Here is a 27,295-nt window from a genome sequence, read left to right on the forward strand (position 1 = left end):
AAAGTGATGCGTGCCTCAATATGGGTTTTGATCAAAGCACAATAGGCCCTCAGTCAAGTGGTTGACTGATTGTATGTGAAGATAAAATAAGAGCCTTAGATATATTAAAGGGCTACTTAGTTTGACCATAAACTAAAAAAGTCAAATCATGTATTTAGGACTTGTATTTTTATGAAATGAAGATAAACATAGTTTTTACCACTGTTCAGTTATTTGTGTGAATTTGTCTTCATCTTAATTTGATTTGTTGAATAACTTATTCAAAGTCTTGATAACTACCTTCGAGTATTTAAGGCTGAATTTATTGATGATTTAATAAAAATTAATTACATGAAGATTTTATTATCCAATGGTGATATCTTTATTTAAATGATGTGGTTAACATATCTAAAACTTTAATAGTATTTTAAATCTCACGTTCTTGGCATAACGGCTAGTTTTTGCTCTTAACTCTTGAAAGGTATTTTGAATTGATGGCAAAAGTGTAAATATAAAAAATAAAATAAAAATGATTATTATTTGATATTGCTTAATCATAATCAATGAATATGACTGTTAGACTTTTGAAAGATTACCATTATGCCCCTTTGGATTTTCAGATTTGTATATGCAGTTTTGAGCCCTAATTTCAAACCCCCTTCTCCTTGCCCTTTGAAAATCGAAGTCCAAAAGCTGGAGAGATCTCTCAATTCCTGGAGCAATTGTCAACCTTTTTTTGAGCATTTTTTTAAGAGATCATTTTTTTCTAAGATCAATCCAAGTCCATAGAACTTGGAATCGTGGTTTTTGGTGCAGGGTATTTCAAGATTCAAAGAAAAGAAGGCTGGGATCCGAACTTCGCACATCCTTGACCCTGTGATAAGTTTATAATTTTTATCAGATTTTTTATACTGATTTGAGCTTTTTTTCAACATTTGAATGGTTTATAAAATTCATAAAAAAACCAAAGAAATTTAAATTGCATCATTTGGTTGAGTTTGGAAAGAGTTATAGGAGTTTAAAGTTGGACATGGAGGAATCGAGCAATAAACAAAGGACGTTGAAAGATTGATCTCTCGACATTTCTCTGATTTGTTTTTTTAATATTTTGTGTCAAATAAAAGTTGTGTGAAATCATGTTATGAAACTATTCCAGGTGGAATCATTGTATTTGGTACAGGATTTAAAAAGATATTGAAATTTTAAGCATCAAAGGTCAAACACGAATCGAGAATTTTATCCAAAGAAAAACATGGAGGAGAAGAGGACTGAAGAAATAATGACCACAAACAATGAGGTATTACTGAAGGGAAGCCATAGTTATATTTATGACTCTTTATCTCAGAATTAATAAAATTTTGACATAAAAGTTTTATTGTTGAAATACTTAAAATTGATCATTGTCTTGAATACTATTTTGAGTAGCCATCAATACTAAGTGCTGTTGAGGAGAATACATTATTCAGAGATATACTGTTATTGCTAGATCTTTGTGATCACTCAGATTAAGGCTTTGGGGGCTAAGTTGAAGAAGATTAAGCAACATCATTCTGTGGAAGCCTTTGAGGGTTGAGGACGAAAAAACTTCATCGACTTTTTCTTTTTTCTTGGTATCCTTGTTCAGCCCTATTTCCAAGTGATTTGCTTGGGGGGCGTTCACACAAACTCAGTTAGGGCACATCATCACCTTGGGACGGATACCCCCGGACAGCATTAAGGATTAGCCTAAACTGTCCAAAAAAAATAACTGTGTCTCCCATTTCACCCCTCCCCCCCTTCTTAGGTTATTCCATGGCCACCTAAACTAACATGCATTGTAGCAATTGATATCCAATATCATCATCGTACCCCAGGTTGTCGATCCCTGAAGGGACAATGTCATCATCATCGTAGTCAATATGTGAAGGGACAAGATCCAGGCTTATTTTGTCACACTAATATCTGATCTCAGTAATGTCGCCAATCTTGTGCTTTTTGGACGCCAATATGGGATATCATGTGAGACAATCGGATAATCAGATGTTGGGTTTTTAAAAATTATATGAACTTTTGAAGCTGTAGGCCAATTGAAAGTCTATAATATCTTCTGGAAAGGGTGCGCGTCATTTCCATTTAGGGTTTTCTCTCTTTATATGTAACTGAGTTAGGATTTACATTATTATACTTTGGTTTATGCTTCTAATTGGGCAAAATAACAGATCTATAAATTCTCATATTGTAGCAATTGATATCCAATATCATCATCCGAACTGAAGGGAGAATGTCATCATCATCAGAATTGACAAGATCTAGGCTGATATCATCACACTAATATCTGATATCATTAACGTATCTAGTGCCTTGCTTTTTGGATGATGATATCTGATATCATGTATGACTATCAGTTCATCCAATTTGGGGTTTTGAAAACTTACATGTAATTCTGAAATATGAGGAAATAAAATTTTAGAATATTTACAAACTGTGTGACTTAGGACCTAGTCAATGAATCTCATAATGGAGTATAAGATTTATCCTTGCTCCTTGTGGACTGTCAATTTGGCTCTATCAAATCAGATATCATATTATATATCTGATTAAGAGTTAGTAGATAAATGAAAAAACCAGCATACCTTTGATCATAATATACATCTCAGTTATAAATAAAGATCAGATGCAAGATTGATGGATCTATCCGCATGGTTCTTATAGTCATCAAAATATGATGCAGATCATAATATTATGATCAGAATCTGATCACAGTCAGATCCAGATTAACTCTCAAAGGCAAGCTGATGGGCCCTTCAAATTGCTTATGATTGGTGATCTGAATATGACCAGTCACCAGATTCTGATCAAAGATATTCCAATAATGATTAGAATCTGATCAGCATTAGATCCTAATGAGAATATGATTTTGATATGGATAAGCATATGATTAGAGTCATGAATATGATCAGTATCAGATTTTGTTCTAACTTCAAAATTTAATCACAATAATATTTTGATCAAATATATGTGATCATAGTTAGATTATCTCTATATTATTAGCACAAAAATGACACTTGGAGATTCAGTATAAATTTGATTTTTTGGATGGTAACGATGCTAACGCATATCTTTCATCATCTCTTGCAATCAGCTCATATATAAGATCAATTAGAAGATGAATCCTTACTTTGTTTAATGTACTTTAAAATTAATCCTTATGTGTTTTTCATTCTTGGCTTCATGAGACCAACTTCTCCATGCTCCATACCTTCTCTCAATCCAAAGTTCTGGAGGCACCACTAGGACCTTAATGACACCATGATATGAGACCACATAAGCGTGCCGTGTAAACGATACCCTTATGTGGTGTCACCTTTGCGATGCCACCTCAATAGCATCTCCTTATCAATGTCAAAGCAGTATGTCATTTAGGTACATCACTTTAGTACCCCCACCATAGTGGCACCCCTTTAGTGATGCCAAGTCAATAACTCCCCTTAGCTACACCTCCTTAGTGTGCCATCTTAGTGGCACAACATCGAGGTGCACTAAAGGGGCCACATCAATATTGCCATCTAAGGATAGTACATCATTGATGCCAAATTAGGGATGATGTTGGCTTCTAGATGAAAACTTAAAATCATTTACAACGGAAGACTGGTAACGGAATAAATACGTTATCAATTAAACCATGAATCAAATAACTTGGGCATGATTGCATCTGTGATTTCTTAATCCTAGAGTGAGTCATGTCGAGCTGCTCACGTGTACATTATCTGGATGTATCCACACAGTCCATGGCATCTCAAATCTCTTCCTTCACCATGCCAAGCTCTGTTCACACTCTTTCATCATTTCTATGTTCTTATGAACACATTGGGAATGGATAGGAGATAAGGGGGAGAAGAGGGGGTAAGGAGAAGATTTGTGAACAATTCTGGCCTGGGTGAATTATGTACAGGGTCTCACCCTATTTATACTAGTATGGGTATTTTTAATAAACCCCCCACTCTGTAAGTATATCTTCTGGTATCCAAAACACCATCTGCATGTGACCCTCTATGCCCATGTATCAGTCTAGTTACTGATTCCAATGTTCCTATAAAATTTACTAGACATCCAAATTAATTAAATATATTATCATATAGATTAACTAATGACACATTGATTTAACCCAATCCATTACTCAATTCTCTAGCACACAAGGTGCCAAGCTACAAATGAGTGTGTATTGACTGACTCATGGAACCTGTTTGTCAGCAGTTATTGTGTATGGATAATCCATCAACCACTTGAGCTCCTAAGATGACTTAGGGTATGGTCAGCTGTGAAATCCTAGTCATTCATCCCAGTTAATACTGATGTGTTCTAAAAACATCGGAGAAGACGTCTTTGATATATTTCAATACCATGGCCAAGGACTTCATCACATTGTCTACCTTGATATGTCTCCTCTTATATTTCAGGTGGACAGTCCCATCTTGATCACTCAATTGTGTTTGTGAACTTCTTGATGCACCTGAACTAAGATTGTTTAGAATTCTATGATTAGGAACTCATAGGTCACTTTTCGAAGTAAAAGCATCCATCCAGAAGACGTTTGTGGTGTCTCAAATCTAACGACCACTTACACAACGTTGACATGAATCAACCTGATTGACAAATTTCATAATGTAATTAAGATATTTATACATATAAATTCAGTGTAATCTTTATGCTCAAAGAGCACCCATTATATATCCTACTATATTTTTACTGGTGGCTATGTGAGCGGCCAAACTGGTCCAATATCAGTGAAGCTAGATAGTGATATTCTATCTAGATACTTCGATGTCCTTATCAATTATACTTTGAATAATAATATTTAGATCACATGCTTAAAGACTACTGATATATGTATTATGATCTCATCATAATTCACTAATTCTGATTATTATACTCATGGACTTCATCTTAAGCATCAAGATTGCACTATAACAAATACATCGTCTTCCGTTGACCACACATCTTTTTCCTTGGGAAATAATTGTATTACTATCAAAGTTAACTTAATAATTCAAACGATGTTATAAATAAATAATAGTACAACTATCTGTAATTTAGATTCTGCTTACACATGGTAGTAGCCCCTTCCTTATCTCAAAGCCAACCTTTCATTTTCTTTAATAGGCAAAGACCCTAATGAGCCAATCCATTTTTTAATCCACTTTTAAACAAATTCACTTGATAAGACATTTCAATTTATCCAATATAGATTCAACATGTGACCAATAATTTCTAGATGCAAGTCCAATAAGAGTTTAAAGGAGAGTCCACTAAAATATACCTTGAATCAAATCCACTAGGGTATTTGAAATCAGGAAATAATATACATTAAAATTTCTCAGTAATCACTTAAATAGAAGCTCACTTAAGATCACTTGATGGAAGTTCCACAAAGAGATGATGAATTATAAGCCTTATAAGTTACCTTTGGTAATCGTCGCCGAAAAATTATCTTCAAAGACCACTAATTAAGATATCCTCTAAGATATTCCCAATAATCACTCTAAGAATCAAATCCCCTTCTGTGATCTCTCTCTCTAAACTTCCTTGTTCTCAATCTGTGTTCTCTCTATCCTTCTCCCTCGAACCAATATTTCCTCTCCCTTTATTTCTCTTCAAATCAACAATTTTCTCTCCTTTATACTTCACTTTTTACTCAAAAAATTTCCTAGATGTATATAAATTTAATCGTCTATTTCTTTGCTTCCTTTCTCTTCACTTTTTCCCTCTATTTATCCCACTTTTATTGGTTCCCCTCTCAAATCCTTGATTATATTACTCTATTTCTAATCATTGTTTCTTCATCACTCTTTTTCTATGTATTTAAATGCATGAACTTTGTTCTCTATTTCTTCCTCACTCTTTTTCTATGCATTTCAATGCATGAACTTTCTCTATTATCTATTCTATATTTCTTCCTCACTCTTTCTCTATGTGTTTCAATGCATGAACTTTATCTATTATTTATTCTCTATTTCTTCCTCACTCTTTCTCTGTGTGTTTGAATCCATGAACATTCTCTATTATATATTCTCTATTTCTTCCTCACTCTTTCTCTATGTGTTTCAATGCAAAAGCTTTCTCTATTCTTTCTATATTTTAATTATCAACCTATATTTCTCCTCCATGACTCTCTTGGTTTAAAATCTTTGGCATGTATCTCTTGCTAGCCTATGGTTTTCAGAATGAATAAATAAATGTGTGCACTTGTGTTTGGAGATGATTTCATGAGGGGACTATTCCTCTTTCTTCTCTTCCTCCTTCATGATCTCTCTCTTCAAGTAGGTCACCTGTAATAAATAATAATAATACCAAGAAAAAAGGTGTACCAGAAAGAGGACTGGATCTTGGAAGATGATCCTTGTACATCCTTCTCCACTTTAAGAAATGCTTGAATGATAGATTGATGGAGAAGCATTTGATGCACAAAATGGATTTTTTAATTATGTCAGATCAAGGCACCTTCGCCCTCAATGTTCATAACCATTGGGATACCCTAGGACGTCTAAAGAAGCCCCTTAAATGTGGGATTTAATGTGGCTGAGAGAGATGGAGATGAATGCATTATTAGGGATGTTAAAAGATTAAATATAATCAAAACATCATTTACGAAGGATGCTGATGAACCATAGTCCCAGAGTAAATTAATGTAAGGGTGATGGGGGGTTAAAATTTTTTCTTGAGTTTCAACCACTCATCACTCCATAATTTACATCAATCAAGATTTTCCATTTTAACTTCACAGCTAATCTAAAGGTGACCGCTCTCACAAACAAGAAAAACCCTCTTCCCCATCCTCAAATACCAAAATACATAGCGGAAGAGAATGAAGGTAAGAGTGCAAAGCAAAGTATCAGTATTTACACTAATAGAAACATGTTTCATGGAAAAAGTAGGAACAAAGCAATTTATGTTAAGGGGTAAGTATGAAGTAGGATTAGGCATACATTTTCCAGGGAAATACATGCATAACAGTTTGCAATGGCAATATAGGGTAAGTGAGTTAAGAGGGTGGGTGTAGTTTCCAAATGGGTGGATGCCCCAAATTCAACATGCTAAGAAATTGGATTGGAGGCAATAAAGTGATAATACCTGGGATGGAGGTGGAGGCATGCATTATTGAGTACTCCAAATGTATTTTTCAACTTGAAATTCCTACCAATGATCACATTCTTCCCGAGTCATAGTCACAATAAGAGATATGATCATAGAAGCACAATCTGCTTTAGTGGCACAAAAAAATTCAATGAGAGGAAATGGATCATCTCATGACCAATAAAAACATGACCACCACCTTTCCATACATGCTCACACATGCGATCTTGACTACTACTCCAACTACGACCACTCTTGATCTAGCAGATTGTGCTATAGTGGCACTAAAAAGACAATGAAGTGGTGGTAGGTGTGGTTGTTATCATGGAAACCTGTAAAACAAGGTAAGAATTATGATGGAGCATTGGTTAGAATGCCTCACAAAAGATCCCCCTGAATCTAAGTGAAGACGGATCCAGTCCTGCCAATAAAATGTCAACAATGAGTTCTTCCCAATGGCATCATTACAGAGGAATTCCAGTGAATATATACACAAGGCTCCAAATTAAGGATAAATACACACATATCTGCATAATACCCTTAAAGAGTCCAGGTGCCCTGATTGAGATGGAAGAAAAAACACGCGTCAATAGACCACAGGATGTTAGACTTGAGGGCACTCATTTGGGCATATTCATCTCACCTAATCTTAGCAAGACAAGTAAGCTTCGTTGGTGCATCAATAGATGGTGAAAATGTGTTCAACATTTAGTATGATGCTATGGATACTTTCGTGATGATAGCATATCAATGATGACAACAATGACAAATGAATATGAATAAATTTCCAAGAAAATCGCAGTTCAAGTGACATAGTTGAAACCATTGAACTTGGTTAACACACTCTAAATTTGAACATGTTCTGGGGAAGATAATTGGGGGGTTTGTGATTATATGATAAATGTGATTATAAGGTAATGTATTTATTATAATTTTAGATGTCTAAATCATGACTATATGCATATCATAGACCCTCCAAATTATTTGGCTTATCTGAATATTTCTGAATTTAATTTGAACACCATCTTATGCATATCACAGACAATTTTGACTAGCATTACTTGGCTTGTATGAAGTCTGGATTTTTTTACTAGTGATGACTAGTTTACATGCTCCAAGTGTGTCGAAGTTTAAAGGAATTAAATGGGATGAATATTAATGGGATTTTAAGCTAATTTTGTGTGATATCCAAAATGGAGCATTTTGGTTTGAACTTCAAAGAATCAGTTAGAGGGCTTGGGCAATGTTCTGAATCTATTTAATATCCCCTCTAACTTCCTCCAAGAAAGAGCATAAAATTCAAGTGAAGAAGCCCTGAACTAATGATCTATTAGGAAAAATGACAACAAAAATGTTTAGGGAACAGAAGGGGAAATTTGGTAATCATGCTTTTTTGCAAATTGTCTTTTTCCCTCTCTAGATTATCCTTTACTGTGTTTCCTTCTTGTTCACCCTCCTCTTGCAATAAAAAGGCTTATACTGGATAAATATGATGATTCCAAGATTAGTGAGTTGGCAGTGAGAGATCAAAAGATGAACCTCCCCCCCCCCCAAGGAATTAGATCTGATCAACTTCCATTATTCCCCATCCATTTTCTCATTTTCCCTTCACTTTTTCTCTCTATTCCCTAGATTTGGCATTTTATCTCAATTTTATCCCTAAAATTTCAGTAAAAATTCCACTATTTTCCCTTTGAAACTCTATCTATGTTATTCATTCGATGTTTCCCCTAATTTTTTTTATAGCTGTACGCATGCCACTGCACACTATCAGACTACATGGCTGAAGGCTCATGTGAGAGCAGCCCCTTCGTTGATGCTCAGCAGAGAGTACTCACTCTGAACCTGGCAAAATATCTGGATATTTTGGCTAAGTTCGAAACATAGTAGAGGGATTAGTCTTCCACTTTCCACTGTAGACCTAACGCCCAATTTTGTGCTCAGACAATAACCACCAATTAGGCATTATTGAATATATTTTACATTAAAATTATTAAAATAAAAAATAATATAAATTTATTTTATTGAATTCTTCCACAGGCACCAAGGCTTCTAAAAAAATTAATCAAAATCCATAAAATATTAGAAATGCCAAAAAATACATTTCTCATTTCTCTCAATTTGAAGCTCATAAAAATGAGAAATTTAATTTCTGCCTCATTTTGGATCAACCCCTTTCCCTATATCTACTGTAGAGTAATTTAATGGAATAGTTTCATAAACATCCTTAGTCAATTCTAAATCAAAATGAACAAACACTCTGAAATTTTGACTTATTAGTTCTTTAGGAGTGGAGGAACCAATTAAGTGGTACCAAGGGTTGTGATGATCAGGTAGTGGATAATTTATGGCCAGCCATAGTAAAAGGTGAACTGTAGGATATGAAAATCGCGCAGGATATGATAATAGTATATGTACAAAATTGTAGGATATGTCAAGAGTAAGGGCACAAATTGTGCAGGGCCGGGACACTGGAATCAAGAAGTCAGGGTAAAATAGAGTACGTGTGTAGACATCAAGCGGTCACAGACAACAATGATCAACTTGATCAATCCATTTACACCCATGTGAGAAAACTAATATTTTATGAGGTTCTACATCAATTATTGTTCCCTCCAGTTATCATTGACCTTACTCTTGTTTTCCAACAGAAAAGTGAGAATGTTTTCATGAAAGGCCATAAGGAAAATCAATATTTTAACCATAAGCATTTTATTTGAACATAGGATACATGGTAAAATAATAATAAAACCTGATTTTCAGTCTTAAGCATCTTGTTGAACTTAATCTCATTATCAGTGAAGAAGAAAATCCAATTGACAAGCAACATAATGATAAAATATATTATATTAGTAGCATATATAAATACTACACTAAGTGTCTTTGTTAGATCACACCAGAAAAAACATTAAAAAATAAGTATGTGATGAATGTGAAGCTTGATACTCATCATGATTACTCTTCATCATCAACATAACTGGACTAATACAAAGGATTTTTATCAATGACCATATTTCTTTATAGCTACAAATCTTATGTTGTTTTACCTCTCATGTTGGTTGACAAGTCTGCAGTTGATTTAGAAGCATAACGAATACAGGTTTTAATATGTAGTATGAGTACATATCAGGACTCCTCTCGGGACATGAATAAAAGTTAATGGCTATTTGGTGTGAGTACATTTGCAAAAGTAATTTGATGATCAAATATGTTCCTTGAAGGAGGCTTTGAAGAATCACACCTATTAATTTATATTCAAGGCTATAAGATAAGAATTTTAATCCTGAAACTTGAATATTAAGCTGATTAATCCGATTAAGGCAATTTAAAACCAATATTGCGAGATTATAAAGATAGACAACATGATTAATTGATTTCTCAATTTAAGAGAATAGTGATCTGATGACCAACCCACCTGGAACTGTAAACTTCCAAGAGAGAAAGAAGTGGATTCAGATAGGTAGATGGAGAGAGCAGCGGGATAGAAAGAGATAGAGAGAGAAATAGAGGAAAAATGGAGAGAGATATACAGATAAATAGTAAGAGAGGAAGACAGAAATTGAGAAAGATGGAGAGAGAACTAGATATAGAGAATGATCACTAGAGATACGGATCGAGATAATGAAGGTTGCTGAATGAGAGAATGAGATAAAGAGAGGTTCAAAGACAGATAGAGAGAGAGAGAGAGAGGAACAGAGGTAGGAGAGTGATTGAGGAGTGAGAGAATGAGACAAAGAGAGAGAAGAAGGAGAGGAAGAGAAAGAAATCGTGAGATAACTAGATTGAGAGAGATAGAGAGCAAAAGAGAAGAGAAAGAGAGGAAGAGAAAGAAATCGTGAGAGAAATAGATTGAGAGAGATAGAGAGAAAAAGATGGGAGTGGGAGAGGAAGAGAAAGAAATCGTGAGATAACTAGATTGAGAGAGATAGAGAGAAAAAGATGGGAAGAGAGGGAGAGAGAGAGAGAGAGAGAGAGAGAGAGATGGGAGAGGGAGAGGAAGAGAAAGAAATCGTGAGATAACTAGATTGAGAGAGATAGAGAGAAAAAGATGGGAAGAGAGGGAGAGAGAGAGAGAGAGAAAAATATGGGGAGGGGGAGAGAGAGAGAGAGAAACTAAGAGTATCCAGTGACAAACCCTCCATTCCTCTTCAACATTCCTGATAACCAAGATCTGGATGACAGACGTACCCAGCATCTCTCATATGATCAGACAACCGGCCCAGCCACTGATAAACCTCCTCCCAACCCCCACTGTCTCTATCTTCCACTACAAAAGCATGGACACCATCTGGCAAGCTTAGCCAAGCACATCCAGGTGTCTTCCTCAGCCCCAGTTCCCTCATCTTCATCCTCACCCCTGCAAGCTCCTCCCACTGCCCAGTGCTGGCAAACATATTGGCTGCCAAGACATAGTGCCCAGGGTTCTCACTCTTCACTTTCATCAGCTCCTCTGCCGCCCTCGCACCCACTTCGGCATCCCGCCACGCCTGGCTCGCCGCCAACAACGCCGCCCACATCGCCGCCGTCGGCGCCATCGGCATGCCCTGCATCAGCTCTTCAGCCCTCTCCAGCTGCCCTGCCCTTCCATAGAGATCCACCATACATGAATAATGCTCCAACTTGGGATCCACCCTCAGGTCAGTACCCATGGCAGCAAAGATCTCCTCAGCCTCAGCCACTAGCCCGCCATGGCTGCAGGCAGCGAGCACCGCCACCATGGCAATCCCATCAGGTTTCGCCCCGTCGGCGGCGACCATCTCCCAGAACAACTCCACAGCTGCCACACCATCTCCCTTCATGCCAAACCCGGCAATCATCGACGTGTAGGAGACTTCGTCCCGGTCCCAAGCTAATAATTCAAACACTTTCTTGGCTTCCTCGACGCGGCCGCACTTGCAGTACATGTCAATGAGGGAGTTCCCAAGCTGGCGGCGGATTCCGGTCAGATGCCTGGCGACAAAGCCGTGGACCTCCTTCCCGCAGCGGAGGTCGGCCATGCGGCCGCAAAGCGAGAGAATTGCCATGGCTGTGACTGAATTTGGCTCAGGCCCAGGCCACTGGGCCATCTCCCGGACCAGCCGAGCCACGTCCTCGGCCTGGTTCATCGCCGCATACCCAGAGACCATGCAATTCCAGGCCACCACCGGCGACGTTATTCCAGCCGCTTTCGCCTCTCGGCCTGCCGAGGCAAACAGAGCTTCTGCCGCCTCCGGGCGACGGCATCTCATGTACATGGACATGAGGGAATTCCTCACAGTCTCGGCCTGGTGGAGGCGGCGCCGAAGCGCGACCCCGTGGAGCTCCATCCCTGGCCCGAGGAGCCCGAGCTGAGCGCAGGCCGTGACGGCAATCACCGCAGTCACCGAATCCGCCGCCAGGCTCCGGCGGTGCAGCATCACCGCCAATTCCAGCGCCGCCATCGGCCTGCCCTCCCGCAGATGCCCCCCGGCGATCGCGTTCCACGCAACCACCCCGGGCTCCCTTTCCTCAATCCTCATCCTCTCGAACAGCGCAAATGCCTCCGCCCACGCCCCGGCAGCGGCGCAAGCCAAGATGATGCTGTTCCAGGAGACGGAGTCCCTCTGCGGCATTTCATCGAACACCTTCCGGGCACTGCGGAAGTCCCCGCACTTGCCATACATGGCGACAAGAGCGTTAGAGACGAGAAGGTCCAGGCCATGGAGTTGGAGAGCTCTGGAGTGGATCTCTCGCCCCCGGCGCAAATCCATGGCGTCGCCGCAGGCCTTGAGGGCGGAGGGGAAGGTGAAGCGATCTGGGTCGGCGCCTCTGGAGGCCATGGCGGCCAAGGAAGAGAGAGCGAGGTTGGGGAGGGAGGCTTGGGCGCAGGCGGAGATGAGGATGTTCCAGGGTAAGGGGGAGATGGCGGGGGAGGCGTCGGCTATGGAGCGGGCGAGGGAGAGAGCGCCGCAGCGGGAGTAGACGGAGACGAGGCGAGAGGTAGAAGAAGGGTGGCCATGGAGGCCGAGGCGGAGGAGATGGGCGTGGAGCTGGGTGGCAGGGGAGAGGGCGAGGAGGGAGGAGGAGCAGGAGAGGAGAGAGGAGATGGGTCGGAGGAGGAGAGGAGAGGGAGGGGAGAGGAGGAGGAGGGAGGAGTAAGCGGCGAAGGACTCCCCGAGGAGGGATTTCTCGGCGAGGTTGGAGATGGATTGCAGGAGATGGGCGAGCGTTTGGCTGCGCAGCAACGCTGGAGACTGCATGCATGGATACCGTGCATGGAGTCGCTTTGTGGTTGTGGGGTTGCACTTGTTTCTCTCTCTGTATGTGATATTGCATAAGATAGGATGGGTTGTGACTTGTGAGTGGAGTCGTGCCGGTTTTTTAGCAGAGGCCTAAACCTCTTGAAGTGGGTCTCTCTCTCTCTCTCTCTCTCTCTCTCTCTCTCTCTCTCTCTCTCTCTCTCTCTCTCTCTCTCTCTCTCTCTCTCTCTCTCTCTCTCTCTCTCTCTCTCTCTCTCTCTCTCTCTCTCTCTCTCTCTCTCTCTCTCTCTCTCTCTCTCTCTCTCTCTCTCTCTCTCTCTCTCTCTCTCTCTCTCTCTCTCTCTCTCTCTCTCTCTCTCTCTCTCTCTCTCTCTCTCTCTCTCTCTCTCTCTCTCTCTCTCTCTCTCTCCTCTCTCTCTCTCTCTCTCTCTCTCTCTCTCTCTCTTCTCTCTCACATATTATATATCTTTCTCTCTCTGTGTCTATGTCTCTATCTCTCTCTCTGTCTCTCTGTCTCTGTCTCTACATATATATCTTTCTCTCTCTGTCTATGTCTCACATATATATATATATATATATATATATATATATATATATATATATATATATATATATTTCTCTCTCTGTTTCTCTCTCTATCTCTCTCTGTCTCTCTGTCTCTATCTCGCTCTCTGTTTCTCTCGCTCTCTATTTCTCTCTGTCTCTATCTCGCTCTCTGTTTCTCTCGCTCTCTATTTCTCTCTGTCCCTCTATATCTCCCTCTCTTTATCTATCTATCTATCTCTCTCTGTCTCTCTCTATCTCTATCTGTCTCTCTCTATCTCTATCTGTCTCTCTATCTCTCCATCTCTCTTTTTCTCTATATCTATCTGTCTCTTTATCTCTCTATCTCTCTTTATCTCTATAGGTCTCTCTGTCTCTCTATCTATCCATCTGTCTGTCTCTCTCTCTATCTCTATCTGTCTCACTATCTCTCTATCTCTCTTTGTCTCTCTATCTCTCTCTATCTCTCTCTATCTCTCTCTATCTCTCTTTCTCTCTCCCTCTCTGTGTCTATGTCTCTATCTCTCTCTGTCTCTCTCGCTATCTCTATCTGTCTCTCTATCTCTCTATCTCCCTCTATCTCTCTCTGTCTCAATCTCTCTCTCTCTCTGTCTCAATCTCTCTCTCTCTCCTGCATGAGATAGGATTGGATTGTATCGACAGGTGCCATTTTAGCAAATATCTAAACATCTTCTAAAGTGGCAGTCCAGTTCCAGCCCGTCCTTGGCTAGATCCAGCCTAGACAGGTTGACTGGTTGATGTCAAAATAAAGGTAGAAAAGTCATGTTGATGGATATGTTCACCATCAATAACCAGCTTCAGAACTGCTGGTGACAAAATTACCTTGCCTTCCCTTCTGGTTCGCTATCTATCTCTTTGGGTTTTTTCTCTATACACCTCTCTTTCTTCATGGAGAACCGTCCGATAAAGCATGAAGAAACATCCAGTAGAGGAAGAGCTTGTGATGGGTTCTAGAAGCTGAGCATTTAATGAAAGCTGCAGACCAAGCATGTCATTTCATTGGAGACATCATGCATGGATAGCATGCCTCAAATCAAGAGATCAAGACTTAAGGTTGACTGACTACGTGCAGTGAGTTGCACTTTCTATATTAATGCATATGATAAATATTTGCAACTCGTAAATGCACAAATAGTGGAATCTCTCTCTCTCTCCATCTTTGGGATGACTAGAACTTGAATGATAATTAGTCAAATGCTATACCTTTCCGCTCAGATGTCACACAGTCAAATCTTGAGCTAGGATTCTGGCTCGAATCTGGCGTGTGCCGGCCTCAATGTTCAGGGCAAAACACTGAGCAGCCTTGATCTCTTGCAGCGAAAGCTTTGCAAATGCTTAAGATCGCATAGAAGGGGTTAGAGGAAATGGTGGGGGCGCAGCCCCGTCAGGGAATAGGGTCATTGCATTAATATCATCAAAGAATACATCATCATTGGGATCATTACATGGGGGAAGACGAGGGGTGATACAAGGAACGAGACGAGGCTCTTTGCACCGAGGTAATGTCGCCACACCGCCTCAAGGCCGCCGCTCCGCGCGCGCGTGCCCACTCTACCGCTACACAAGTGTGCCAGGCCGGGCGCCACGCGCCCGCGGGCGTGGCGATCACACACACCACCCCTGCCTTGATGATCACGCACGCCACTGTCACCCGTGTCTACACTCCCGCGCGCAGTATGTGCGACGCCTCCGCATCCGACGCCCCCCAGCTGGGCGCTGCATGCCCAACACTACCTGCAGGTGCGCTACGCGCCCTCTGTGCCGTCTTGGCGCTCTCAATGCGCCACATGCCTTAGTCTCCTGGAAGGATGTCTCCCAGCCCCGCGCCTCGCACACGCTATGCGCGCGCTGCCCGCGCGGCCGCTGCGCGGCACCCCGCACAACTCTGCGCACTGCACCCGCGGCATGCCGCCTGGCTTGCGCGTCCCGCACAAGCGCAGCGCTTCTCGCTCCCGCGCAGCACTTGGCGAAGGCGCTTGCACGTAGCGTTGGCGCCCGCACGTGGCGCTTGCCGTTGGCGCACGGCGCTTGCGCGCGTGAGCACACACACCTATCAGCCCGCGCGCCCAGCACACGCGGATCATACCTGATCCGTCCTGCCTTGGGCGTGGATGGGCGCGTGCACCGTCTGCAGTGTATCACCACGTACAGAGGCAATGGCCTGAAAGATCAGGTATTTGGGCATCGCTACCCATGATGACTTAGTCCTTTAATGTCGTGAGCCGAAAACACGGACACGCCCTCCCAATAAGCACACAGGCCTCTGGGCAGGGAATGTCACCTAGTTCGGGGCCTAACATCAGATGATACTATGCATACTCGTGTCACATTAAATAAGGGAGATTAATGACATGCATGATAAAATATAGTTAATGTGGAAATAATGTTCTCTCTCTCTCTCCACCAATAGCACGAGATAGTTAATGAATTGATCACAAGTTGATTAAAGTCAAACTGTGATCACAACTTGACTTTAATCATGGATCCAAAGTGATAAGATTCAAACTGTGATCACAACTCTACTTTAATCATGGAGCCCAACTGATTAGAGTCAAATACTGATCATATTTTGACTCGTATCAGAGTCTAACTCTGATCACGTAGACTTGATCAGTTTAAATGAAATTTTATTTGAGATGACCTAATCAAAGTGCATTTGATAAGGTCAAATTTTGATTAGTATCAAACTCTGATCAATTCAACTTGGACAGTTTATGTTAAATATGTTCAGAAATTTCTTGATCATGGTGTCCCTGATCAGGTTGAATTCAGCTTGGAGTGAAATTTTGAACAGGTTGACCTGATCAGGTTGTGTGAACTCTGATAACAGAATTCCTTGTTCTGAGTGTACATATTCAAAGCTGTACTGATCAGAATAAAACTATGATCACAATGTGACTCTAACAAATATCCATATCTATTTAGATTTGAGTTATGATCAATTTTTGACTCTGATTAGAGTCCATTCTTGATCAAGTTGAGTTAAGGCTATGTGAATGATGACCTGAAACGCCTTGATTAAGGTAAACTTGATACAATGTGATTCAGATTATAGTAAAAAAAAATATTATAATTCGACCTTAATGAGGTCTCAACAAATGGATATTATCTAGCTCATATTTGTGATCTATGCGATTGTCCTCAGTGGTCACTCTCTTCATTGATCTACAATCATTATTTTTCTGAGAACTTTCTCCGATTTCTCTGTGGTAATCACTTCCTTCATTGATCTCAAAAAATACAGATCCATATTTCATTTCTGATGCATTTTTCTAGTTTAAACATAAAAAAATATGTTTAAAAGAGTCATCAATCAGCAATTTGATTGTGATATATTACCTGAATTTTTTTGGAAATATCTTTAGGTTTATTATAACTAAAAAATCTAATGTCTTGAAAATCTAAATTATTTTTAAAAATTCTACATTATCAAATAGAAGTTTCATCTGAAAATTTATGCATCTTTAATAAACAAAATCTCTCTCTGAATAGCTACCGACAGTATCAAATAAGATTTACCTAGATATTTCTAAAGATTTAATAGTTTGAATTTCTCTCTGTGAAAAAATGGCATCAAGTAAAATTTATGTGAAAATTTATCCTGCTAGAGAAAATTGAATCTCTCTCCCTCTCTCAAACTGTATATAATATCAAAAAACGTTTATCATCAAATTTATACAGCTTTAATACATGAATCTCTATCTAAAAAAATTTGAAATGAGAAATAGAAATTTTATATGCATATTTATATGACTCAACTAAAGTGAATTCTTCTCCCCAAAATTTTCTTTTGTATCAAATGCAATATTATCTTCAGATTTATAGAGGTTTAATAAATTGAATCTATCTCAGCAGAACTGTTTATAATATCATATAAATTTATAGCTGGAGAGAAGTGGTAGAAATAGCCACGACCACTCCCCTTGTTAGAGGCCCTATCATAGAAAATCAGGTTGTGGGATTCTGACGTGGAGTTGGTCAGAGAAGGGTGAATGCAGGAGAGGAGCTGTCCAATACTCACACAGATCAATGTGAATTTCTCCAGAGAGGCTCTTGGCCAAATGCTCTGATGATTGGGTATGTGTTTCCAATGTCTTTATCCTCGATGGCATTTTATGGGTCTGGATTTCCGATGCTATCTTCAACAGATTCAGAATCTGAGCTGATTAGGATAAGACCAGAATCTTGGGGTTTTGCGGTCAGGTGCTGAAGGTGGAGTCACACACATTGGTGACATATGTGGGTATTGCATCAAAGTTGGGCTTCTACTTCCTCAGGTGGCACTATGATTGCATCAATGCACTGGCACTATGTTTGATGATGTTATGCATTAGGGGGGCTATCTCCAGAAGGTTTCATGCTACCTTCAAAATTCTCGTCCCAAATGAGACGTGATATTAAAAAAATCCTTAGTGAAATACACGGGAATAAGAGACATTAGAAAAAACTAGACCCTTCCTTCGCCTCTTGGTTGTCGTCTACTAACATGTGACATGGAGGTTTATTATCCACCAATTAATTCTTCTTCTACTTGGGATGAAAAATATTTCCATAGGGATTGATTAAGATTTATTAAAAATTAAGATAAGTCATAAATAATTAGACAAATATCTCAAGACTTATACCTAATATATTTTTTTACCATTGCTGCATAGAAAAGGCTTTGATGCAACGCAGTGAACATGAGATAATGTCAAAAGGCTAAAAAAGTGGAAAAAAAGAAGTAGAAATGATGATGTATCTTTGAATCGAGGTTCCAAGTGCTGGTGAGGATGTATCCTTCCTCGATTAGCTGCTCAGTGAGGGCCACAGTGCAAAAATAATGGTAATATGGAAAGTATCACATTGATGAGCCTTTAATAATTGATGAGCCGAAAATAAGGCATCAAATTCTACATGTTTTACTATTATTCTGGCATTATTTTACTCAATTTTAATGGTCATTTGGTTGAAAACATGAATTTTAATGTAATTTTTGCATTATTTACTGTCCCATTACTTCTCATTAGAAATATTTTTAAAAGGGGATTAATTTTAATGGGTTTAACTCTTCGCTTAAGAATGTTATTTATACTTTGTAGGTTTTAAGTCTGATAAAAAATAAAAATGAAGAAAAAAGGGAAAAAATAAAAAAGGGGTTTGTAGTGAAACACCTAGACTGAGTCAACCATGGCAGCACTCAAGCCAACCACACCTTAATGAATGTAAGGTGCTCAAGCCTGCCCACAGCTGGCAAGTTTCAGTGCCCGGTTCAACCACTATCCAGCCAGCACAACACATGGAGCCACAAGCCGAGCCACATAAGCCCAAACATACAGAGGCTAAAAAGATAGAGACCAATGCCCTCACATGCACTAGAGAAAAGGGGTAATTAATTCATATATGAAAAACAGATGGAATTTCTAAAGACATACATGTTTTAAATTGCTTTCATATGGGATTAGTTTTTGTTTCCTTTGCAAACCACAGGCAACCCGGGCCAACAAAAGATAATAGAAATATTGTGGCCCAATGGGCCTCAATCATAAGAAAAATAACAAGACAGTATGTATGGGATTTGAGAAGACCCAACTGGAAGCCCGCATCATAACATGCCTCTTTAAATATTTGGATATAACCTCGACCATCCAATTTTCTAAACTAAGATCAGCCAAAGAGATCTTATTGTTATTGGTTGTTCTTGCTTTTTCTTGTGTAGGATTCTCAATGGATGCATCCACTGACAAGGACAACTTGACCCAATGTTGGGCAGATCACGAGGAAGGATGGCTGATTAGGCACACTGAAAGTTCCTCTTGTTGTGGACCAAACAAGAGAGGGGCATGATAGTTCTCTGAAAGCTCCAACCACTTAGGACAGTGCCAAAGAAAGACCAGAGAAACCGAGACTTGTGCCAGCATGGAAGAGAAGAGACATGGAAAGCACACATCGATCTTAGGTGGCAATAATTGGATCCCCCACCATTTGCTCTTTGAATTAAGGAAACTATGGTATGGTCTTGACTTGATCTGATAGAAAAATGGTTTTTTAACATCTTTAGTTACATAGAATTTGATTTAAGTCAAAGTGGAACTTGATTTCATTTTACTTTCATGGATCGGCCTCGTTGAAGTATTATATCAAACACGGTTTACGCATTGAGCATTTTCCACTATTTCTTTGTGGTATTTTATGAATTAAAACTATCAAATATTACTTATTAAAAAAATAGACTTATACAAGTCATATTCAATTATTATAAGCTATCCCTAATCATATAATAAGATAAATATTAAAATATTAATTACTTTTATTCTCCCATCATCTTCTCTTACCTTCCTCTTGTCTACCTAACTATTTGAACGCTTCTAAAAGTAAATAAAACCTATTCTCTCATCTTAAACTCTTATCATATATATACATATATATATACCTCTCTCTACCTCCTTAATTTATATGTAATTAAATTATAGGTATTGTCTATTTATCCTCATTCGTATCTCCCTTCCTATTTTTATTATTTATCTTATATATCATTTGAATAAAAGTCCTTAATTGATACACTACCTACTTAAACCATAGTATCATTTGTTAATACACCTATCTTCTATCTTACATTAAATATAATTAATAGTTAATTAAATAATAACACTAGAACATCTTATACAAATAATAGTATCATTATTAATCTATGTACCCTATTAGCACTACCTTATACGTCAAATCTAAAAACAGCTCTTCAATGACCTATATTAATGGGCACCATTAAAATTATAAATCCATTTCGTTCTCTTACTTGCTATGTCGACTATCCGTAAAATGATTAATCATGTTTCGAAACTCCTCTAATCACTCACATAACATCCAATCTTATAACTATTTTACTTTTTGCTTTCACTACTTCTCTCTATATCTAATTATTTTTTATTGTCACATATAATCCTAATTTCTCCACTTACCTACCTACTTATCTTCACATTTTTGCCATCTTTATGATTATTATCACTTCTCCTACCCAGCCTATAACTAATCTCTTTAATTTAACCTTTTTATCTTCCTAAATTCTCCATTACCTTAAGTACTAATTCACCTCTCAAGGCCACTCCATGTGGAGTCGACCTCACTCCTAGTACACATATTTGAGTGAGTTTTCTCAAATTACACATTTTATTTTATTTGGGAAAATTAAACCACAACGACAGTAACAATGTAGTTTCTTTACATTATTACTCCACAATTTTTGCATAGTTTCCTCTGCCCTTTCATTACAACTTAGGACCTTGTTGAATTACTCACATCAAGAGGGTGATTTAATTCTGTTATTGGTTTTTTCCATAATGGCTTGACTGGCCTAGGCCCTAAATGATGCTTACAAATGAGGCATATTTGATTCATGTTTTTCATGTATGTCTTGTGGTGTAGTTGACAATATTTGAGTCTGGATGCTCATCAAACATTATTTCCTTGTTGAATGGATCTGCAATCATGGAAGCTATGATGGTGTCATTCTTCCACACTAGCTTATCCTAGACATTAAAATTTGACTGTGTTGCGATGCATGCAGCCCTTAAGGATGTCCACTCATTTTAATGCAGCCTCCTCTCAATGAGCAACATTGATTTTGGGATTCAAGTCATGATCTTATTCATGTGTTGCATTATTTCCCCCACAAGGATGTGGGCATCTTCAACACTTGATTCTATTGACCAAATCATATGGTCGATTGCGTACGTGAATGGACCCATGGAGAAGGCAAATGTTTTTAGCATATCACACTCTTCATAAGATATATTCTGCTACCTTCATCCCATGTCAAGAAGGAAGCCCCTACATTGATCACATCCCACTTTCCAAGAGCTCCCTCAAGAATCTCATGAGTGATACTCCATCCATCTGGTAGTCAAGTTGAATTTAGGTCAACTTGAATTTGCAGTCCTACATAGATTGGTTTAGTGCAAATGTCATTTTCTTGATTGATGATGGCCTGAATAAATGGTATAACTTTGGTAACTTCCTAGACAAGAGAATTATGTGGCACTATCATGACTTGTCATTATTATCACTATTCTCTAGGTCAAAATCTCTGTGATAAAGGTTCACAGGCTTCTCAAAATATTCTCTTCCTTCACTACAGCCTCTGTAAAAGGGATGACAAAATATTTTGTGCAAGCTAAATGGTAATGTTCATCATGTGTGCAATTCATATAATGTATCGTCTTGCATTGGACCTCTCTCTCCCCCTTCTCTCTCCCTCTCTCTCTCTCTATCTCTCTCTCTCTCCCTCTCCCTCTCCCTCTCCCTCTTTATCTCCCCCCTCTCTTCCCCCCCCTCTCTTTTCCCCTCCCCCTTCTCTCTCCCTCTCTCTTTCTCTTTCTCTCTCTCCATCCCTCTCCCTCTTTCTCTCCCCCCTCTCTCTCCCTCTCTCTCTCTCTCCATCTAGAGACTGCACAGTGCCGCTGGAGACCGCATGCATGGATAGCATGCACAGAGTGACTTATGAGTAAGCGGGTTGCACTTATTTCTCTATATGTGTTATTGCATAAGACAGGATGAGTTGTGACATCTAAGTACTGGGTCACAACTCATCCTTGTCAAAAGTTTTTTCTATTTAATGTCAAATTCTAAGTAGAAATATCGTGCATGGAGTGACTAGGTATAGTGGGTTGCACTATATATTTATATATGTGAATGTGTGTTTGCATAAGATAGGATGAGTTGTGACATGTAAATACTGATGGAAATATGTGTGGCCAACAACCCAATCGCACATCTTATATCTCGTTCCATGTTCATTTATAGAATGTATTCATTATAATGCATTTGTAATGCTTATAATGAAGTCCATGAATACATTATCGGACTTAGTGAATTATGATGAAATCATAATACGGAGATCACTAAGTGGCGACTGTTCTTCCAGTGGCGGTATGGTCTTCATGGCGGTGAACTGGCGGTGGTGGATAGTCTGACAATGTCATCCTCAAAGCTACCCTAGAAAGCGGTAAGATAATTCTCCATGAAGGAGAAGGGCGAGAACCCTTGAGAGACGAAAAAAAAATTTTCCTTCCATATGGGATTACAAGATTTGAAGTTTAACATTAAACTCTGAATTCTTCTATCCCATATGGAAGAAATTATAAATTTTGAACTCTATTTATTGAACGAGTAATCTATATGTTTAAATATATGAAATTAATAAAATATCTTACGCATTTATGGACTAATAATGTAGTAATTATTTTTTAAAATATTATTATCACATTTAATAGATTTCCTACCTCGTTTAATATATAGAGTTCAAAATTTTTATTTTCTTCCATATGGGATAATAGGATTCGGAGTAAATGTTAAACTCCAAATCCTGTTATCCCATATGGAAAAAAATCAAAATTTTAAGCTCTATATATTAAACAAGGTAGAAGACGTGTTAAAAATATATGGCGTTGTTAACATAGAGTACCTAAGATGATGATAAATATCGATTTTGTTGTTGATATCAGATATCGATATCCGGATACCGGTTCCGATATCCGGATATCAAATTTGAATATCCAATATCTGATATCCGTCTCGTCCCCACTCAGTCGATATCAATCTCCAATATCCGTATTCACATGATGGATGGATATTGTCTGATATCCAATATCCGATATCCGATATCAGACACCGTCCCATTTTTTTCTGGATATCGGATATCGAATGTCCGATACCAGATATTGGACGGATATCGGACAGACAATCACTAGTTAAGACTAGCTCCAGAAAGCTTCATGCTACCTTCAATATAATCGTCCCATAAATGGGAAGTGATATTCAAAATATCTTTTGTAAAATACAGGTTAATAGGAAACATAACCAAAATCTGAAGCCTACCCTCATCTTTGGTTGCTGTCTACTAGCATGTGACATGAAGGTTTATCCTCCAGAACTTAGTATTTGTACTTGGGATGAAAAAAAATTAGATAGAGATTTCTTAAATTTTATTAAAAATTATGGTATAAGTCATAAATAATAACACAAATATCAGAAGATTTGTTGCCATTGCTGCATAAAAAATTGTTTGATTCAAGGGAGTGAACAAAACATAATGTCAAAAGGCTGAAATAAGTGAGAATAATAGGAAGTAGAAATGAAGATGCGTCTTTTTATCACTGTTCCAAGTGCTGATCAGGATGTATCACTCCTATCTTACCTGCCCAGTGAGGAGTCACAGTGCAAAAAAGTAGTGTTAATATGGAAAGTATCACATTATATATACTAAACTCACATATGATAGTTAACGAAGAAAACCACCAATCAATTCTGGTTGAATGTAGACATTGCCTTTGACACTGATAAGATACGGCTTTGTGTTGTCTCATCAAGAATTACACTTTACACACACAAGCACCTCGATACTTGGTGTCTCTACTTGGGATTTGCTATTGGTAAACAAAACTAACCAGATTGAAAACATTGTGCAATCTTTGCCATCGTCATGTAGATGAAAATGCCTTCGCTACACCATTTTATCATAGTTTCCTTCTCTCCTTTTGCTTAAACTTATTGATGTGTCAAATTCCTCAAATCAAGCTGGTGGTTCAATTCTATTAATTGGTTTAAGCATCAGGATTTGACTGGTGTAGGCCCTAAATGATGCTTGCAAAGAGGCACATTTGTGTTATGTTTATCCTGTATGTAGTGGTGTAGTTGGAATTAAACCATGAAACTAGGACACAATATTTGAGTAGGAATGATCATCAAGTAGTACGTCTTTATAGAATAGGTCCATAATCATGGAAGCTTGGATGGTGGCATTCTTCCGTACAGGATTCTCCAAGTCATCAAAATGTGACTACATGACAATGTGTTCGGTTGTTAAGGATGTCCACTCATCTTGATGCAGCCTCCTCTCTATGAACAGCATCAATTTTGTAATCCAGGTCATGGCCGCATCCTTTTGTTGCATTATTTCCCCCGCACTGAGGTGGGCATATTCAACAATTGACTCAATTGACCAACTCACATGGTTTATTGTGTACATGAATGGAACCAAAAGAAGACAAATTATTTTTGCTCCTCCCACTCTCCATAAGAGATATATGGCGACTTTCCTCCCTGTTTCAAGGAGGAAATCCCTACATTCATCCCTCAAGCATCTCATGAATGATAAGGCCAGCTTCACTCCCACTTCACATCCCATTCTACCTCATCAGGTAGTCAAGCTGAAATAAGGCCAGCTTTACTCTATCAATTGATGATGACCTGAATAAGTGGCACAGTTTTGGTAACTGCCTTTCCCAAACAACTAATGAGGCACTGTAATGACTAATCTTCATTAGCACTATTCTCTTGGTCAAAATCATTTTAATAAAGGTTGACAGTCTTCTCAAAATTGTTCTCTTCCTCCACAATAACTGTTCTAAAAGGGATGACAAAAATATTTTGTGACACCTGAATGATGATGTTGACTATTTTATGATGCATAGAAAGTATCATCTAGCATAAGGCAATGTGTTTTAGTCACGCAATTTTATTCCAAGGATGTTCATCATCCTTTTGTTTCTTGGTTCATTGACGGTCATCGCCATTCATACTTGTAATGCAAATCATGTGAAAATTTTTTTGACATACTGATATAATTTATATTTTTTGAAACTCAAATCACGTTATCTCCCCTCATCTCATTCGTCATTATTTAACTAATATTAAATCCTTAATTACCGTTCCCCATGGAAACGACATGTACTCATAACTAACTATATTTACTTTAATATGTAAAATTTTATATTTTTATTGGTTAAACTCAAATGCGCTAACAACAAATTAAAACTGTAAGTTTGAGTTTATCAATTCTGGAAATATGACAAAATATGGTGATATGACGGTGGAAAATATGAGAAATGACATGATGTGATGTGATAATAGGATGAAATGTGATGAAGCTATGAATGATAGATTTTACCTAGTAATAATGTTGAAGACTTATCTTAGGCCTTTACGTTCCTCAGGACCATGGCAATTTAGGACTGCAGATAAGCTCCTCTACTTCTCTATTTCCCCTCAATAACCTAGGATAACAAAAACATGCTTGAGTGATTTTTACACTCACTCTCTTTCAGAAATTCCTAAAAATGTACATGTACATTTTAAAGATAATGTTTACAAAAATTGGTCCCTCAAATTATAGATCCAAGTGCATGGACGGGAAAGAGGGGGCAAGGATGAATCGTCCTTGAAAATGCTTATTGGTCAAAAATACATATTATCTCGATCGGCTTTATGTATTGTTAGACATCAAGGATTCTACTTTGAGAAATTATGATCTTTGATTTTAGAAAATAATCTCTCTTCATCAGTGCCAATCTGGCTTCAGCTTTATCCTTTTGATGGTTTTATAACCTTAAGACTCTCACAATATTCCTTGCATTGACTGTGGTTTTTTGTGTCACCCACAATTGATTGTTCAGAAGTCGACGTGTGTCCCTGCACAAAATAAGACAAAGTAGGTATTTTCATGACATTAACCTAAAAATACAAATTCAAATACACATCTCATTTCAGGATAATAACTTAATAATTAGGATGCCATCATTTGTTAATTTTCTTTGATGTATTTTCCCCTATTGTTGGTGTGTCACAGCTTGCAGTCCTATCTCAGATCCCCAAGATGTGTCTAGTACTAGAGACAGTTTTTGCTCATACGCACGGCTCTGACACAACACATGTTGACTCCTCTACTGATTCTTCATCCATATGTTCCTCCACCATTCAGGAAAATGTGATCTCTACTCATGACATGTAAACTAGTATGGCAAGGAAGAAAATATATTTATAATTAGCAAGATAACCCCACCCCAAATTAATGTAAATAATGACATATAACATAATTTAGGGAAGAAAATATTGATGTGGGAAACTTAAATTGATATATATATATATATATATATATATATATATATATATATATATATATATATATATATATATATATATATATATATATATATATATGTATAAATTAAATGTAAGTATTTAAAACTAAAATGCTAAATTGATGGCCATGTGAGTTAGTGCATCATTATTTTACTATAACACAAATTGGATAATGATTTAGGGGAAGATTTCAATAGAGGAGGTGTTTGTATATAACCTTTAATTTGATGATACTAACAAGGATGGAGCTGAAACTTTGATGATGATGTTGATAGGTCATAGAAAAAGTTTATCTTCAGAAAAAGGAGGGAGGTGGAGAGGCGGATAGATTTCTAAAGAAAGAGAGATAGTGAGAGATAAAGGAGAGAGAAAGAGAGAGATGATAATTCCTCTCATGGAGAGAGACCATGAAACTGAAATGGTGTGGAAGGTGAGAGAGATATTTTGAAACTGAAGTATTGAACCTAGTAAACAGATAATAAAAAACTGATCAATTATCCAAATTATATGACCTAATTTTACTGGAAAGA

The 27,295-nt window shown here is 38.3% G+C and overlaps 1 protein-coding gene across 1 annotated transcript; it reads right to left on the minus strand.

Moving 5' to 3' along the window:
• Positions 1-10,453: 10,453 nt before the first annotated feature.
• Positions 10,454-13,387, minus strand: LOC144716293 (pentatricopeptide repeat-containing protein At1g71490-like). Its single transcript, XM_078591410.1, has one exon. The coding sequence runs from the start codon at positions 13,305-13,307 to the stop codon at positions 11,238-11,240; it is 2,070 nt and encodes a 689-aa protein (XP_078447536.1). The 5' UTR covers positions 13,308-13,387; the 3' UTR covers positions 10,454-11,237.
• Positions 13,388-27,295: the final 13,908 nt, after the last annotated feature.

The sequence above is a fragment of the Wolffia australiana genome, chromosome 20, assembly GCF_029677425.1.
Source record: "Wolffia australiana isolate 7733 chromosome 20, ASM2967742v1".
NCBI classification, from domain to species: Eukaryota; Viridiplantae; Streptophyta; class Magnoliopsida; order Alismatales; family Araceae; genus Wolffia; species Wolffia australiana.